Here is an 18,810-nt window from a genome sequence, read left to right on the forward strand (position 1 = left end):
AATGATGGATAAGATTATGTTGACTCATCTCAGTGTTTTGATTTTCACATTTCAGTGCAAGAATGTCTCTAAAGCGATGATTTGTAATCCATAAACTTGTGTAAATCAGTAACCAATCTTTATGATGAATTGGAGGATTTGTGCTCTGCTAGTGCTGGGGTTTTTTATGAAGCTGTGGACCACTATTCAAATTCATTGGGAGATACTGAAGGAAGGAAATTAGTGGCCTCTCTTTTATGCTCAGTAGGACAGTAACCTCTGTCTTAGAATGACTGACTGGTCTCCGGGATGTTTGTACAAGATTCAGCAAGGATATCCATGCAATTAATTTGTCAGCTCTACAAAACTCTGTTTGGCACCTCCTGAGTAGAACTGAGTGAATAGTTGATTTTTTTTTTCCAGTTCAGTCACCAAAAGCAAAGACTCAAATTATTAAACAAACAAACAAACAAAAATCAATGTTTCAAACAGAAACTGAATTTTTTTCAGTATTTCTCACCAAAATGAAAAATCAAAAAAATTTAATTTGCATCGAACAAAACATTTTGACTGTCATTTTGACATGAAATGAAACTATTTGTTTCAACAAACAAAATGCCAAACTGGTTTGTTTTGAAAATGTCAAAACTAACTTTTCCCTCCCTCACCCACTTTTTTTTCAATTTGGCCAAGTTCACAAATAGTTTCAGCTGCCTCAAAAGTGCTTTGTTTTTTCTTTTCTCTTCTTTTTCCAAGCAAATTTACCATTTGACCAGCTCTGCTGCTGCAGTTACTGACAGAGCTGTGTGAAATGAGCAGCACTTCTCCCAGAAATTGATACTACGTGATTCTCTTATTGCCATCTCTCTGTATTTTTAAAAGGGGCACTTCCCTTGTCTGGATTTTCATAGAAGCAGAAATAAATGAGAGAGCTCAATGTTGAAGAATTTTCTTGCAAAAGAATGTTTTTAATTTTGCCAAGCTTAAACTAAATTTCTGATAACTGCAGTGAACAAAAATGAATGTGACAACGTCTGGATGTCTGAAATGAATGAGTTATGTAATTCTGTTTATTATGGATCAGTTTATTGTCCCACAATATTTACTCAAATGTCAGCATATGCTAGTTCAGATAATCATGTTGTATAAAAAGATCATTCTCTGGAGGTACAGAATCAAGCTAATGCAGACAAATGAGAAATAGTGGGTTGTATCTGTTCTTTATTTGCTTTTCCCTTTATTCACTAGTTATAATTAAGTGATATTCTTAATATGGGAGGGAGGGGAGGGGGAAAAAGTACACAAAGACCTGATGCTATTAATATAGTAGTGAATTCAAAGCAAAAGTTTAGACAGAAGAGAAGATCAGTTCTGAATTTTGCAGCTTAGGTCCAATTCTAATTTTTCATGTAATTTTATTATGTCAAATGAGTATAAATAAAATGATCACAACTAGTGAATAAAGGGAGCTGCTGGGGACTGTGCCTGTGGACGGTCAATGTAAACAAAATGCCTCGTGGCCCACCAGCGGATTACCCTGATGGGCCACGTGCCAAAGGTTGCTGACCCCTGGGCTAAATGAACGAAGAAGTGCTATTTTGTTCTAATGAAAGGATTTGAGAGATTCTGTTTCCATCCGGCACCAAATTCACTGGTGAGCAAAAGGGCCCAACAGCACAGATTCAAGTCCACCCCAAAAGACAGAGTCCCAGTGGTTGGACCTTCTGGGCTGACAGATCTATACCTCATCATCTTTACAAATGAGGACCTTGAATCGACAAGCTTTGCTGTCCAAGTATAATTTCCTCAACTAATCAGCCATGTCCAAGTTTGTGGACTAGTTTCCTGAGGCCTCGCATGAGGAGTTTTGGGTGTTTGTTGCAGAAGGCTGCTTAGTGGCCAAAATGCGCTATGGTCCATCCTCAATGCTATGGACACTTCAGCCAGGGTAATGGCCTGTGCAGTTACTATGAAGAGGGCTACAAAGCTGCAGGATTGCATCAGATTTCCAGCCACCCATTGAGGACTTTCCCTTTGATGGCTGGACCTTGTTCTTGGAAGACTGACACTTCACTCTCCTTTAAGGATTCCAGGATTACCTTAAGGTCCTTGGAAGTGTCCATGCTGTCCATGCAGAGATGCCACTATGGAGCTCAGCAGCAGCAGTATTCCCCGCAGCACTCTTTTGTGTAATTCTGTCCCTCCCACCACCTCCCCAAAGCAGCATGACTACCCCAGAAAGAGGGATAGATCTCACAATAGGAAGCCGTTGGGCTCAGGGCTCAGCCAGTCAGCGCATCCTCCCCGACTGCCTCCTAAGTGCTCATTTTGACTCCTTGGTCCAGAGCACTGTTCCAGTTGTTGCTCTGCCCTTCCCTCTCCCTCTCCCATCCCTCTGGGGACAGGCTGGCCTGTTTTTAGAATGCTTGAGGCTCAATTATCTTCAACAGCTGGGTCCTAGACACTGTCAAATCAGGCTAAGCAGTCCAGTTCCTTTCCATGCACGCTCCCCATCCCCTCTCCCAATCCCTCTTCAGGGACCCCTCTCATGAGACACAGCTCATTGAGCAGGTCAGCTCTCTGCTGGTGTTGGGAACAGTAGAAGGAGTCTCACTGGGACTCTGGGGGCCACGATTTCTATTCCCAGTACTTCCTGGTACCAAACCCCCAGGATGGGATGAGACCCATATTTGACCTTCATGGCCTCAACACATGTATCAAATACACGAGGTTCCGCATAGTCACTTTATGGGCTATCCTCCCCTCCTGTCTCAGGATGACTAGTTTTCTGCTCTGGATACCTATTTTCATGTGGTGATTCTACTGAGCCACATGAAGTTTCTTCATTTTGTTGTGGGAGAATACCATTTTCAGTACATGGTTCGCCCATTTGGCCCCATTCCACCTCTCAAGTTTTCACCAAAAGCATGGCTATGTTGATGGCATATCTCAGGAGGGAGGGAATCCACGTCTTCTCATACCTCGATGACTGGATGCTGAGGGAGGCTCCAGAGAGTTTCTTGCACATGTCAACACCACACTGCATTTACTTGACCGTCTAGGACTCATTTAAAACACCGGAAAGTCTATCTTGGCTTCCACTCAAAAAATCAAGTTCATTGGGGCCCTATTAGATTCCACAGGGTTGAGAGCATTCCTGATGACTGATCGCTTCCAGGCAATTAAACAGCTCTGCCTCAGTCTGCAGTCTCAGCCCTCCATGACAGTCTGGGTGCATCCAAGCCTATTGGGACAGGTCTGCTTGTGTGCAGGTGGCTCAGTTTGTGAGACTGTGCCATTACCCCCTCCAGATGTGGCTCAGGATGGTCCACTGGCCTGCCCTGCCCTGTCCTACATTCTCTGGACAGATTGGTTTGCCTTCCTTCACTAGTCCTAGACTCCTTGCTCTGGTGAGAGTCCCCATGCAACGTGTGCCAGGGATTCCCTTTCACTCAGCCCTCTCCAATCAAGTCAATGGTTACCAATGCTTCCCTTCTGGGTTGGTGGGGGTGCATCTGGACCCGCTGAGGGTGCAGGGTGTGTGGTCGGAACAGGGAGCCTCTCTCCATATCAGCATGCTGGAACTTCAAGCCATCCACAATGCATGCCGAGCTTTCTGGGACCATATCAGACTTTCAGTGGTTCACATACTTACCAATAATACCACCGCAATGTACTGTGTGAACTAACAAGGGCGTGCGTACTCCAGGTTACTCTGCCTGGAGGCGATCAACCTGTGACAATTCTGTATCGAAGAGGATGTCACTCTGGCAGCAGTCCACTTGCTGTGTGTGCAGAATGGTCTCACAGACTATCTCAGTAGGATTTTCTCCCTTAGCTATGAGTGATCTCTAAAGATGAGTGTCCTGCAGGTCGTCTTCGCAACATTGGGCTTTCCCACAATTGACCTGTTTGCCACACGAGAAAACAGAAAGTGTCGCCTGTACTGCTCTCAGGCTCCCTCTTGTGACGCTTTCCACTGCAGCTGGCAGTCAGCACTTGTGTATGCCTTTCCTCCTGTTACGATCATTCCCCAGGTCATCCTCAAACTCAAGTGGATCAGGCCAAGGTCATCCTCGTTGCTCCAGGGTGGCTGAGACTGTGCTGGTTCTCGGATCTTCTTGCACTGTCTGTTTACACGTACCACTTCCTCTCCACCCCATCTTGCTCGTTCAGAACCATGGCCAAACCCTTCACCCTGTGCTCAGCTTCTTGCACAGCCTTATAGCTGTTGCATGGCTGAATGAAGAGGAAGAGCACCGTTCAGCAGCTGTCCAATAAGCCCTATTCAACAGTAGGAAGTCCTCCACTAGGCCAGCCTACTTACCGAAGTGAAAGAGGTTTTCAGTGTGGCCCTTGTCCCACATGACCCAGATGACATGGACTTCTGTCCAGGACATCTTGGAGTACCTGTTACATCTTCAGACATCTGGCAGCAATATTGGCGTTCCATCCTCCTAGTCAGGTAAAATCAGTTTTTTCCAATGCCATGGTGGCAAGATTTCTGAAAGGACTCCACTGCTTACATTCTCTGGTCCAAGAACCAGCCCCCTTGTGGGACCTACACACAATTTTGGCAGTTTTAGCCATTACCTCTGCAAGGAGGGTGTGTGAGCTGCACGCGCAGATGGCAGGGCCTCCTCTACACACAGTTCTCCAAGGACAAGGTAATACTGCAGACTTCATGAAGGAACAAGCGGTCTCTGCACAGACTCTAGATCCTGTCTTAAGACTGCATATGAAATCACTTTGACTACACCTCCTCAGCAGATATGAGCTCATTCGCTGAGAGCACAAGTGACATTGATAGCGTTACTCAGTGACATTTCCATATTAGACATTTACAGGTCAGCCATACACTTATGGACCATTCTGCTATTACTGCATCTTCCAAAGCGAACACAGGCCTCAGTAGGGCAGCCCAGCAATCTATATTTCTATAGACTCTGAGTCCTCCCAGACGGGGTTCTGTTTGTGAGTCACCTATGTGGAATACACATCTGCATTTATTCAAAGACGACAAACAGTTACTTACTGTAACTATGGTTCTTTGAGATGTGATGCAGATGTGTATTCCATGACCCACCCTCTGTCCCCTCTGCATCAGAATCTCCTCTCATAGGCTTTCGGTGTCAAGGAACCAAGGGGGGTCAGGACGGTGTTGCCTTATATAGCCAGGGCAGGGGCCACAGTCACAAGGCGCAAGCTCTGCCCCTCTATGGGTACTGCTAAGCAAAGTCTTGGCTCCAGTCACTGGGTTCACACACACCTAAGTGGAATACACCTCTACATCATTCTTCGAAGAGCCACATTTACAGTAAGTTAACCATTTCTTATTTCATAGACGAGGCATCTTGTGTAGAGATGTAAAAGATGAAGCCATATGATGGCTTTAGTCCTTTGAATGGATATATATGATTGTGAGGATGAATATATCCAAATTATAGAACTCCTTTTTCAGTTTACAAGTTAGGCAATTATATTTTGTTAATTAATTAAGTTGGATAGAGGGAAGACTATTTTTTTCCTAAGACATTGCGTACCTTGTAAAACAAACTACAAAAAAAGCATGTTGCATGCAGTCAGTTCTAGTAAATTTCACTTGTTGCTTTTCTTATTTTTGTGATCAATTAGGATGCAGGAAGCCAACAAATCGGTTTCTTACTTGGAAGCTGTGGTGTTACTGTGGCCTTGACTAGTGATGCATGCCATAAAGGACTGCCTAAAAGCCCTACAGGGGAGATACCACAGTTCAAAGGTAAACTCATCCTCATTAAACCTACTTCTTGTACAAAGATTCCACATGTGTTACTAAATAGCACTTATGAACGTGTCACATATACACCATTAGTACTTTTGAGGTTTAGAAACTAGCCTCAACATAGTATGTCCTAATGTCTATGTACAGAAAGTATGATAATTAATAATCCTGCTTGGTCTATTCCAGTGTGGATACTCACATGAGTAGAATAAGCAATATTCAGCCAACCACAACATACAAGCATAGAACACATTTGAAATAAACTTGTGTGCAGAAGCATTTCATTCTCTTGTACTATTTATCCAGCAGAAACTCAGCAAAAGCTCTTTGTCTGTTTCTCAGGATGGCCAAAGCTGCTATGGTTTGTCACAGAATCTAAACATCTTTCTAAACCTCCTCGTGACTGGTTCCCACATATCAAGGATGCAAACAATGACACAGCTTACATAGAGGTGAGTTTATAAAGATAAATTTTCCCTATGATCCATTGCATATGACACTTCTGAATAACATTAAGATAAACATAACTATGTTGTCACTGCTTCTATAAACAGTGAGCCTCCTGTTTACTGGCTGATAAGTAATTTCAGTATAAATAGGAACTGAATATTATATGAAAGTTAATGCAATGTTAAATTTGCACAGTTTGGAGTCTTTTTTACTTAAAGGTTTCTACAGCACTTGAGGCCCTGATTCAGCAGTGCTCTAAGTAGTCAGCTTAGAGCATGCATGTGCTTAACTGCTTTGCTGTATTGGGATTTCAGATATTACAGTGATGGATGCTTCACAAATAAGTAAGCTGCAGCAGTGAGGACACCCAAACTTTTGCACTTCTAGACTTTGATTTTTTTGTTTGTTTGCTTTTGTTACAACTTTGATTAAAGATAAGTTCATTTTTTTACAGTCAGTTTTGTTTATCAAGAAAGTCACAAAGCTATAAAAAATAAGGGAATGCAATATAATTCTTAATGTCACTTCTCCTAACACACAATGAACTGATGACACCAAAGACTTTGAAGGGGTGGGAGCTGGAAGTCCACAACTTATTAAATGGCATAAACCATGTTAACTTGCTCTCACTGAGATCTTATGTATATTGACTCCCACAAGGCGATATGTATTCTGAATGGCCCATGTATTCAAGGGAGTTCTGTCCTATCCTGTCCTTAAAACTAGGCCCTGTCTGTGCTGAAGAGAAGTCCAGACTTTCTCCAGCTGCATCTGTTGAGATGTGGAAATGACTAGCAAAGTGTATGGTGGACCATCTCCTCAGTGCCTTAGAAACAGTTATCTTCTTTTTCCCCCTTAGCGTCATCTGAAGTTCTTTTCCTATCACCAGGCAACCTCCCCCCCCCTTTTTTTTAATTTGCCCACATGGCTCCTCCTACTCAATTTAACTTGCTGCCACAATATTCTATAGAACTTTTCCTGTTTTGCCATAGCTCTTACTCACCATACAGGCTTCTCACTGATCTGTTCAGACGAGGGATCACCAACTAGCATCACCGAAAAAAGTTTTCTCCCTAGTATTTGTGGACTTGACTATCCGCCTAAGGAAGAGAAGCTGCTTGTTCATCATCCTTTCTTAAAAATCTTGCCTCTCTTGCCTAAAAATCTTGCCTCAGTCAGTGTGTGTGGTTAAATTCTCTCCCGAAAGGTCCGCTTCAGGAAGGGAAAATTAGCATAGCTAGCTGCATTTAACTTTTTTGGGTGTAGGTTTTTCTCCTTCTTTTTTCCTCTTTTGAAAGGAGCAAATGAATTAAATAATGTTAGCATTTAAATAATCACAAGTCAAGCTAATGCCCTCCTCAGTTCAAAGTGATTGGGATTTCCCATCTATATGCTGCTGTTTGATAATGTTAGTTTTCTAAAGGAGTGGGTGAACATGGCAGCTATGCATATGTATTGAATGTTGCTGGCTATCTTCATCATGGAAGAAGATACTGATTTTGTTTAAATGATGACTTAGAATTTGCAGCCTACTGCAGAAAGTACCAAAAATTGTGAGGGCTCCAAACTCAGCACTGTGATTCTCTCATTATTTTTTCTTCTTAGATTTAATACAGTTCATGTATTTCTGTTAGTATCAATACCCTCACACACATGGTTGCAGCAGCCACCCCTTTGCCGGTCTTGTTTGGGAGGGCTGCCCGAATAATTTAACAGATAACCAGTGAGAAGTAACTCTCACATTTTTAAATCTAGCCAACATATTACTCAGTGATGTCTTACTTAGGTTACTCAGACTTCTGCTGCTGGTGTTGCTAGTGTGACTCAAAAGCAAGTTTAGAATTAATATCAAATGTAATTCTCCCACCCTCCCTGAATGCAAACAGCTGAAGAGTTCCTGATACCAAACATGACAAGTTTCTGCCTAAAAAGACACCTTCTCCAGGAAAAGAAATGGGGCTTTATAAAAACTGTTTCGCCTTCATTAGAGCTCTCCCTACCTGTGAAAGCTAAACTATAGTAACGAAGTTCATCAACTGGCCTTTGTTTCTCCATGTTAAATGCTCTGACTCTAACTGCCAAACAATAAGAGCAGTGCTACTGTTGCATACACTATATTCAATCTTCAATAACAAATCTTTTGTAGTACAAGACGTGTAAAGATGGAAGCGTGCTTGGGGTGACGGTGACAAGAATTGCACTGCTGACCCACTGTCAAGCTCTTACACAAGCATGTGGATATACAGAAGGTATTAAACACATTCCTCTTGTTTCATCCCTGCCTGACTGGGGTCTTATTTTATATAGGGCTGTATTCAATATTTCTAGATTAAAAATAGAAATTATGGATTCATTGCATTTTTGCATGTCTTTGAGATGTAACAAAGAGAAGATGCCTTGCCAAGACTAATCCTACTATGGAGAGTTACTCGGAAAGTTATGCTTGAAGTCATCAGTCATGTTATACCAAAATTTACTGTATTTCCTTCCTGTAAGAGGTTTTGCTTTGAGTTTATGCCGTGCTCAGAAAAATAAGCCATATTTTGTTTTTATTTGATAGCTGAAACAATTGTGAATGTACTAGATTTCAAGAAGGATGTTGGCTTATGGCATGGGATTCTTACAGTAAGTAACTTTTTCCTTTATGTGAATATTTGAAAAAGAGCTTGTCTAATAAGCTTTTATCAACAGATGTTGGGATGTCATAAGATTTCTTCTAACTCAATCTTGTTTGTCATAAAACCAGACAATTACAGTTTAGAGCTGATGATTCTTGGCTAGTTAGCTACACCTTTATCTAGCAAGCACAGAGGGTTGGGGTGCAGGAGGGGATGCTGTATTCATTGCTGTATGGTTCTGAGGCCTACAGTCTTCGAAGGCATTGAATCAAGAACAACAGGCCTCTGTTGCTTCAGTAAGATCCTCATCAGCTAGAGTTGTTATATTACCACTGACAAAGTTCCTCATCATTCAAAACTACCTCCTCTTGCGGTGTCCCCCAGGGATCTGTGCTGGGACCAGTGCTATTCAACATATTCATAGATGATCTGGAAAAAGGGGTAAACAGTGAGGTGGCAAAGTTTGCAGACGATACAAAATTACTTAAAATAGTTAAGCCAAAGCAGACTGAGAAGAGATACAAAGGGATCTCACAAAACTGGGCAACAAAATGGTAGATGAAATTAACTGTTGATAAATGCAGAGTAATGCACATTGGAAATCCCAAGTACATATACAAAATGATGGGGTCTAAATTAGCTGTTACCACTCAAGAAAGAAATCATGGAGTCATTGTGGTTAGTTCTCTGAAAACACCCACTCATAATGTTAGGAACTATTAGGAAAGAGATAGATAATAAGACAGAAAATATCATGATGGCACTATATAAATCTGTGATACACCCACACCATGAATTCTGCATGTATTCTGGTCACCCACATTTCAAAAATATATATTAGAATTGGAAAAAGTGTGGAGAAGGGTAACAAAAATGACTGCGGTATGGAACAACTTCCATTTGAGCTCAGATTAAAAAGACTAGGACTGTTCATCTTGGAAAAGAGACAATGAATGGGAGGATATGATAGAGGTCTATAAAATCATGACTGGTGTGGAGAAAGTGAATAAGGAAGTTTTTTTTAAACCCCTTCCCATCACTCAAGAACCAGGGGTCACACAATGAAATTAATAGGCAGCAGGCTTACAGTAAACAAAAAGAAGTACTACTTCACACAATGCACAGTCAACCTGTGGAACCAGTTGCCACGGGATGTTATGAAGTCTCAGGGGCAATTGGAGGCTCCGCATGCTGCCCCCACTGTGAGCACCAGCTCTTCAGCTCCCATTGGCCAGGAGCTGTGGCCAATGGGAGCTGTGGGCAGGCAGGGGCAGTGTGCAGAGCTGCCTGGCTGCCCTGAGCCTAGGAGCTGCAGGGACATGCCTGTCACTTCTGGGAGTCGCCTGAGGTAAGCACTGCTTGGCTGGAGCCAACACCCAACGCCCCCCGCCACACACAAACACCACAACTCCCAGCCCCTCCCCTGTCCCGTACCCTAACCTCCTGCCCCAGGCCTGAGTCCCCTCCCACACCCAAACTCCCTCCCAGAGCCCGCATCCCCTCCTACACCCCAACCCTCTGTCCCAGGCTCTGCCCAGAGCCCCCTCCCAGACCCCAACCCCCTGCCAGGGAAAGTGAGTGAGGGTGGGGTAAAGCGAGTGATGGGAGAGGGGGATGGAGTGAGAAGGGGCGTTGCCTCAGGGGAAGGAGTGGGGCAAGGGTGTTTGGGTTTGTGCGATTAGACAGTTGGCAACCCCATGCTCTGGGTGTCCTGACCCTCTGACTGCCAGAAGCTGGGAATGGACGACAAGGGATGGATTGCTCAATAATAGCCCTGTTTTGTTCATTCCCTCTGAAGCACCTGGCATTGGCCACTGTGGGAAGAAAGGATACTGGGCTAGATGAACCATTGGTCTGATCCAGAGTGGCCAAACTTGTGTTCTTGTATTACTGATCCTGAGACAATTCTGCTGCACTAGGTTGGACAAGCTCTCTGTTTGCCTCTTGAATATCTTTCAGAGCAAGAACATGAAAGTTCACTGGTGTGGAGGCCAACGTTTTTTTTTAATTATTAAAGACAGCCTCCAACAGTCACTTGAAAACGATGTTGCAGCTGAAGCTTGGGGAAATCCTGTTCAACTGATCGTAGCAGAGAGAGTGGCTATCTTTGAAAAGACCATATCTGAACATTTCAAACTGAAAGAACTTATGTTTTATGATTCCAGGGGAACCCAGCTTACCTTTCCTGCCACCTGTTGCTCTGTTTCCATGAATGTCAAAGGGCAATTATAGCTATGCTTTGAGACAGAATTCAGAGTAACAGCCGTGTTAGTCTGTATTCGCAAAAAGAAAAGGAGTACTTGTGGCACCTTAGAGACTAACCAATTTATTTGAGCATAAGCTTTCGTGAGCTACAGTGAGACGCGTCCGATGAAGTGAGCTGTAGCTCACGAAAGCTTATGCTCAAATAAATTGGTTAGTCTCTAAGGTGCCACAAATACTCCTTTTCTTTTTGAGACAGAATGGGATTCCAGGTTTTATGTCCACAAGTAGTTAATCTAATATTGTTAACTTTTTTATTACACAGCCTGAAAGTAAGCACCCACCAAAATTTTCTCACAGCCTTTTTTTGCTCTTCATATGGCCTTACCTTGTTGCCTGACTTATCTATGAAGGCTTTTCCTGTGTTAACAGTTGCACAAGACTGAAAGGGGAAATATCATCTTTGGATCCAGTCATGCAAACACTTACATGAGTAATCCCATTGGGAGATTTACATATGCTCAGATCTTGGGATCCTAGACCTGGTTTTCCCAAAATATGTACCATATTTAACCCCTACTTTTAATGTAGCGATATTGTGTGCCAAATAACTAAAGAAAACAAACATTTAAAACCATCAGAGATCAACTTGCTGCCATTGGCTTCACTGAATTTCTTATTTATATACTTTACAACTTTTTAGAACCTCACCAAGGGTATTCTGGTATTGGTCTAGCCATAAGAGGGCCAAAAGGCCCTGAATTTATTTTGTTTTAGAGTAAGCATGATTTTGCTTATTTCATGTATTATCATTGATTCCCCTTCCTACTTTTATGCACAACTAAATGAACTTTTTTTCTGCTATGGTAGCTTTTCACTCCAGGTACAGACAGGTTTTTCTAGGTGTTTAAATTGTTGCATATCTCTTTGAGTAAGGGTCATTCCTGTGAAACAAGGGTTAGCAGAATTGGGCCTTAAATTCATTTCTGAAAGCAAAGATGCAGTCATGAATCACTCAACCTTTGGGAGTTAAAGCATGCTCTTGTGCCACTTTCCATGTTGCTGTTGTGTAAACAAAGTGAAAGAGAGTGGAAACAAGTGAACATCCTTTTTTAAAGTAACATTACAATTTTCATCATTGATTTTTTTATTGATTTTTTTTTAGCATCTGTTATTGGTTTAAACCAGAATTCCTAATTATGTACTTATCAACTTGATTCACAAGCTGACATGATATAAGCTTGTTCCATTACTAATTTTATGCTCTTTGGGGACAAATCCCTTGTTTACTTTATTTTGATTTCAGAGCGTCATGAACATGATGCACGTTATAAGTATCCCGTATTCCTTAATGAAAGTGAATCCGCTATCATGGATACAGAAAGTCTGCCAGTACAAAGGTAAGGAGTGGAAGTGCATAAAGGTTTTTTTTGAAAAGTCAAACTCAGAAAAGCAAGTTGTTGCTATTGAGGCTATTTAGCTGTAATTTACTCATTCCCACGTCTTAAAATAATTTCTACTCAGCACATTAGTAATTTTTCATTTTCATTTTAGCAAAAGTCGCTTGTGTAAAATCCAGGGACATGCACTGGGCGTTAGTGGCACATCGAGATCAAAGAGATATCAACCTTTCCTCATTGCGTATGCTAATAGTGGCCGATGGCGCAAATCCTTGTAAGTCATGCTTGTATAATAAAACAAAGAATATGATACTTATTTCCTGTCTTATGTTTTAAGTTTCAGTCTTCAGTCACATTAGCAAAACATGTTTAACAAAAGTATAAGGTTTATCTACTGCAAACTACACAACATTTGTGGAAACAGTAATTAATTTTGGATTTTTTTTAAAATATATTTTTCCTTAGCTAATCCTGAAGCAAACTTGATATTCCGCATAACGTAAGTCGCAGTAAATCCAGTTTTGTTTAACATGACAGCCATATATAAAGACTGTAATAAATTATCTTTAAGCAGTAGAAAGAAGCAGAAGGTTTGCTTCTGAGTAACAGAGAATTGGCGGGAGGGGGGGGATATATGCACTATTCTAGACAACTGCATCTGGATCACTTAGTATTAATCAGAACTTTCTCCATGTAATTTTTAAGATACAGTGATATAGATCTTCTGCTCATCTATTGTAACTTGCTTTGAGTTCCTAGAGTAAATCTTTCCTTAATGTGCCTTTTGTTAAACATATTGTATGTGTACTTCACATCTTAGATCCATCTGTAGTGGCTCTTCTACCCACAAGCAATAAAACTATTTATGCCTGAAAGCTAATCTTTAATATACCATATATAGTTGAGCTCTACCAGATATGATGTTTTCCAGATGTCATCTAGATCCTTTTGTCCTGAAAACCTATGTACATGCATCAAAATGTTTTGTATGTGAATGGCATTGTCTCAGAAGTCAGATTATTTTTCTTCTCTGATTTTTTTACTCCAGGGTCTATTTCTTCCTGTGATGCATTTCTCAATGTCTTCCAAAGTAAAGGCCTAAGACAGGAGGTCATTTGTCCTTGTGCCAGTTCACCAGAAGCTCTCACTGTGGCTATTCGAAGGTATTGTGTTACACAAATTAAAAAAGACAGTCTATAGAACAACACATTCAAACTAAAAAAAATGAAAATTATTTTCAAGAAAGATTACGTCTGTATAGTTAGCATTCACATTATTCTTTTTGTATTCATCTTTGTACCAAATAGGACATGCAGAATGTGTGGCACCCTAACTAGTTTTGGAGGGAAAGAACAATATGATCAAGTTTATAATATAATTTTAGTTTAAAATCAAGCAGGCTAACATGCAAAATCTGTTGTGGAAACCCTTGTAAAATCCCATAATAAAGCAGTGAATGAATTAAAAAGAGGGAATTTTAATTGAATTGTAAGAGTGAGAAAATCATGCTTTAGAACTCAACAACCAGTGTCTTTCTGGAGAATTACAGCAGGCTTCTGGTGGTATTTGGCTGAATGGCTTTTTTCTTAATGATTAGAGAAGGTCTGTAATCCCCTGGAAATATGCTACCCGCTCTGTTGTGCCTGTGCCTGGAAATGGAGTGTATAAATTCCAACAAAACTGCCAGACCTTTATATTTACTCATAATTGTGGGTAGGTAGTGGCCACCTATCCCAGGTTTGTGACACATTGTGATATGATGGGTAAAGACATAATTGTAGCACATTCCAATGTATGTGCCACAATGTCATGACTTTGTCCAAAAGTGGGAACTCTGGAGAGTGGGTGTGTCATCCTAAATGGTCAGTTCAAATGCCCTTCTAACATCCAGATTTCTAAAGCTGTTTTTCAGTGTATAACCTTGTTGTATAACCCTTGTTGTAAGGGAAGGCATACCTTATGGAGGCTAAAGGGTTTTCTTTTCCCTGCTGGCCCAGACAGTGCCTCCCTCAAATCTGATGCTGCTGAATGGAGGCATTCTATCAAATGTTTGAACCTTAATGCATAATAGGAGGTCTGTCCTTTCTAGCTTTAGAATTCTATGCTAAAATCCATTTTGAACTGTTAAGGGTCCATTTTCATATTATGTACCTTGGATAGGTTACCGAAGAGATTTTATGAACAAATAAAATAGATAATAAATGCAAAGTATTTTTTATTTTTAGAACCTTGTTCTGCAATTATGTAGCAATCATCTTGTTACAGTGAATGTTATTGAATTTATAAATGCTTGTGTAAAATCCGTAAATAGCAAGGTAATACTTCCTGAACTCTGAAACTTTAGTATCTTTCACATTCTATTCAAACAGTCATTCTTTACAGTAAAGACATTATCACACAAATTCCACAGATTAGCATCTGAAGCATGAATTAAAATGACTGACTACAGATTTGCTGTACACAGGGTTTCCTGTTAACACTGCAACTTCTTCAATATACTTTTCTAAGCTGTGATCGATAATTATAGATGTTCCTTCCAAGAAGAATAAGAAAAAGCAATTCCTCTTGTAAAATGCCTGTATAATTTAGAAAAAGGCAATTAGTACTAGATTAATTGCTGCTTTAACCAGAAACTCAAGGCATAATGTCATAGCTGAAGGCTGCAAAAAAGTAATTTCATGTGCAAAACGGTGGTCAAGATGATTTTGTAATGCCACTTGATGAGCTGCCTCCAGCAGATTGCATCTGGCCTGACACTACTGACACTTGAGTGCTTAACTTTAACTACAAAAAGACTTCCACTGAAGTCAATAAATGCAGGTCATAAGCCACGTGTTCTGATCTATTGTACATGTTTCTAAAAGGGAGGGAACTCTGTACTTTTGCACACACAATCTTTTAAATCCAAGAATCTCAAAATACTTCACAAATACTGAATGTTAAGGCTTCATTCATTTACATCTTGAGGTAGATTTGTTCTGTCCCCCTTTTATACACAGGGAACCTGAGGTACAGATATGTTAAGTGACTTATGCACATTCACTTAATCTAGGAACTTGATGGAAATAAAACCCCTATCTCATTGCCTCTATTTCTTAATCTCAAAATTTATCCTTCCTGTAATGAACCTTGAAGATCTTCATGTTTTTTTCTTAGAAATAGCCGGTATGCAGATGTTGTTAGCTTTAACCTAAAAAGTTCTAAATGTCTTGGAAACAGGCTACTTGAATCCCCTTTTCTCCTCGGGTGATTTTTTCCCCCATAATTGCTTAGCAGAGATACTCAGTTAGAGATGCCCTGGTTTGGACTGCATAGGGCTGACAAGACGTATTCCTGAAGGGGACTGTGTGTCTTGGATCTGCTCCCATTCTTGATCCACCAGATCCTGGATTTGCTTAATAAAACAAGGGAGATGTATGCCAAAAGTCTCATGTTGGCTTCTACTCTATTACAAGTAGCAGTATGAGGAACTGTGTGAGCGAATTGGAGAAGGAAATCAGTGAAAACAGGCATTTTATTTTCATGTTTAAGATCGTACGAATAACGTAATGTGCGCTTGGGGATTGGGAGTGAGACAAAGTTGATCAGTAATGTGGTTGAGAATTCCTTTTAAATGATGGAAATGTTATTCATCATGGCTGCCTATTTACTAGCCTCCATTTGTTATGCTCTACTGCATATTTGAGCCTGCCCATAGCCTTCTTTGCTGACATTGTCATTTCAGAAATGTCTCATAATATCTATTAATTAAAATTTGTTATATCAGTCACTAGGAATCTTATATGAACATGATTAGCTAAGGCCTATCTAAGTATTTCAAGCATAGCAGAGGAGACATGACATAGAAGAAGAACATTATCTGATAACACAAGCATTTGTTATGATGGATTACATAGCACAACTGCAAAAAAACAAGATGCATATAGGCTCTTCCATTGATCCTGAAAATAGTTTAGTCTGTTTGCATTACATGCAAGCAATATCCCTAACCAAATCACCATTGTTAGACTCCATTTTACATTTTTAAAGTACAATGTAGTGTGGGTCTCTTTCCAGTTTCACCTGACTTAACTCAATAACTTACACAAGTCAACATTAGTTTGTTCAAGCTATATACCATATATGTATAATTGTATTCACTAATACAATGTGCACATTTGTACTGAAACGAACTGACAAGACAGCTATGCCTGAGTTGTAGAATAATACAGTATGTTAAGAGTGAATTTGACCAAACCTAGACGTCACAAAGGAATTGCCATTCACAATGTCTTGAACTTTTTGTAATGTAATGGTGAAAATTACAGTGACTACACCTGGTAGTTAAAGAGAAATAAGCTAGACAGTAATGCATTAGAATAATCAAGTTATGCATGTTAAAACTGTGATGATAAAATTATTGCTGCGTGTACTGAAACTTGGCATTGAATTTATTAAAAAATGTAATATCTTCGGTTCAGAAGGCTGATGCCTAACCATATGGCAAAAAAGTCACATCCATGGTCTAAGTACAGAACTGGGATACTTCAGTTCTAATCCTGACTTTCTGACACTAACACACTATATAATCCTGATCACGTCACTTAAACCTAAATTCTAAATAAACTAAGGTGTCTCGGTTTGGGCTACCAAGAATTGAGGCACCCCAAATCACTAGAGATCTGATTTCCAGAAGCATTTGTCTCTAGTTCGGCATCCCAAAATCACTAGTCAGTTGTGAACATTTGGGCATTAACTTCTCCATTTCCCTATTTGTAAAATGGGGCTAATGCCTCTCACTAGGAACTGAGTGAATTAATGTTTGTAAAGCTCTTTGAAGACTAAAAAAAGTTACTGTAGGTGAGATTAGAGTTATTCTTAGCACTCTATAGAAACATACTTCTGGGTGGACACTGACAGTGAAAGCTGGTATCTCTAATTATCAGTGACTTGGGAGAAGAATTATGTCAGATGTAGTAGGGCAGATGAAGATAATGTACAGAATAAATCAAGATTAAATCTAAGAAATGCTAATTAAGAAATACTGGAATATTTTTTATGATAGTCTGTTACAAATGGGGAAAACATAATGGTTTGCCTGGTAAAACACACTGCCTATTCAAGTTATCGACTCTTGTTGCAGGCCAACAGATGACAGCAATCAGCCTCCAGGCAGGGGAGTTTTGTCCATGCATGGCCTCACCTACGGAGTAATTAGAGTGGATTCTGAAGAAAAGCTTTCTGTCCTAACTGTGCAAGATGTGGGCTTGGTGATGCCAGGAGGTAGGGATTGGCACAGCTTTCTCTGAAATATGTAATATATACAAACATGAGCCTTTTTCATTAATTATACTATATAATGCTATAAATAGAAATACTTTCCTATTAAAGAAACAATGAAAATTAGGATGTATATACTTTAAAGTATACAATCTAACAATATGATCAAACAGAACTCTTTTTTTTCTTAGGATTTCCAATATACATTTTCTCCCCAGTATTTACTGTGGTCGCATGCTCAGCCTCCACTTATTAGCCACAGATTGCTTTCATTTCAAGTGGTCTGGCAACACCTGATTCTACTCCATTGTCCTCATGAAGGCATGCTCACCACTAATTCATTACCCCTAAAATGCCCAAACAAAATTAATTTGGAATCCTGTATTCAGAGGCTAGAACACAAGTATGAACATGAGTCCATGCATAGAAAAAAGAGTGACCCAGACCAGACCAAGGTATTTTAGGTTATTTTCCTAACCTGTTGTAAATATAAATTAAACTGCTTGCTGCAGACTTCCTGAATATTTCTGCAAGCCCCTTTATTCAGACACGATTATATTATAAAAAGAGGGGGATGTATCCTAAGCAGATGGTAGTTAAAAAATTCAGACTAAAGCAGTAAGCCAGAGTTTTTAAACATGACATCACGTTTTTATATCTAAATTGATTTTGCGTTTGGTGTAATGATTGGAAAAGACCAATATTGTTGTGTTTCTTAACAGAACTTCTAACTGGGGCTGTCAAGCGATTAAAAAATTAATCGTGTGATTAATCGCCCTGTTAAACAATAATTCAGTACCATTTTTTAAAATATTTTTGGATGTTTTCTACATTTTCAAATATATTGATTTCAATTACAGCACAGAATACAGAGTGTACAGTGCTTACTTTATATTTATTTTTATTACAAATATTTGCACTGTAAAAAACAAATCGTATATTTCAATTCACCTGATACGAGTACTGTAGTGCAATTTCTTTATCATAAAAGTTGAAATTACAATTTTTTTTTGTTACATAACTGCACTCAAAAACAAATAATGTAAAACTTTTGAGACTACAAGTCCGTTCAGTTCTACTTCTTGTTCAGCCGATCACTCAGACAAACAAGTTTGGTTACATTTGCAGGAGATAATGCTGC

At 40.0% G+C, this 18,810-nt stretch overlaps 1 protein-coding gene across 6 annotated transcripts in view; it reads left to right on the top strand.

The window, feature by feature from the left end:
- Positions 1 to 18,810, top strand: part of DIP2C (disco interacting protein 2 homolog C) — a 485,782-nt gene that overhangs the window by 367,829 nt on the left and 99,143 nt on the right. For all 6 annotated transcript variants that reach the window (XM_084620447.1, XM_084620449.1, XM_084620450.1 and 3 more), the window contains 8 exons: positions 5,614 to 5,737; positions 6,083 to 6,192; positions 8,337 to 8,439; positions 8,751 to 8,815; positions 12,317 to 12,410; positions 12,565 to 12,684; positions 13,459 to 13,573; positions 17,533 to 17,672. In XM_084620447.1, coding sequence (XP_084476573.1) covers positions 5,614 to 5,737; positions 6,083 to 6,192; positions 8,337 to 8,439; positions 8,751 to 8,815; positions 12,317 to 12,410; positions 12,565 to 12,684; positions 13,459 to 13,573; positions 17,533 to 17,672 — 871 coding nt within the window. The remainder of the gene's footprint in view (positions 1 to 5,613; positions 5,738 to 6,082; positions 6,193 to 8,336; positions 8,440 to 8,750; positions 8,816 to 12,316; positions 12,411 to 12,564; positions 12,685 to 13,458; positions 13,574 to 17,532; positions 17,673 to 18,810) is intronic.

The sequence above is a fragment of the Lepidochelys olivacea genome (genome assembly GCF_965140295.1).
Source record: "Lepidochelys olivacea isolate rLepOli2 genome assembly, chromosome: 2".
Classification (NCBI taxonomy): Eukaryota; Metazoa; Chordata; order Testudines; family Cheloniidae; genus Lepidochelys; species Lepidochelys olivacea.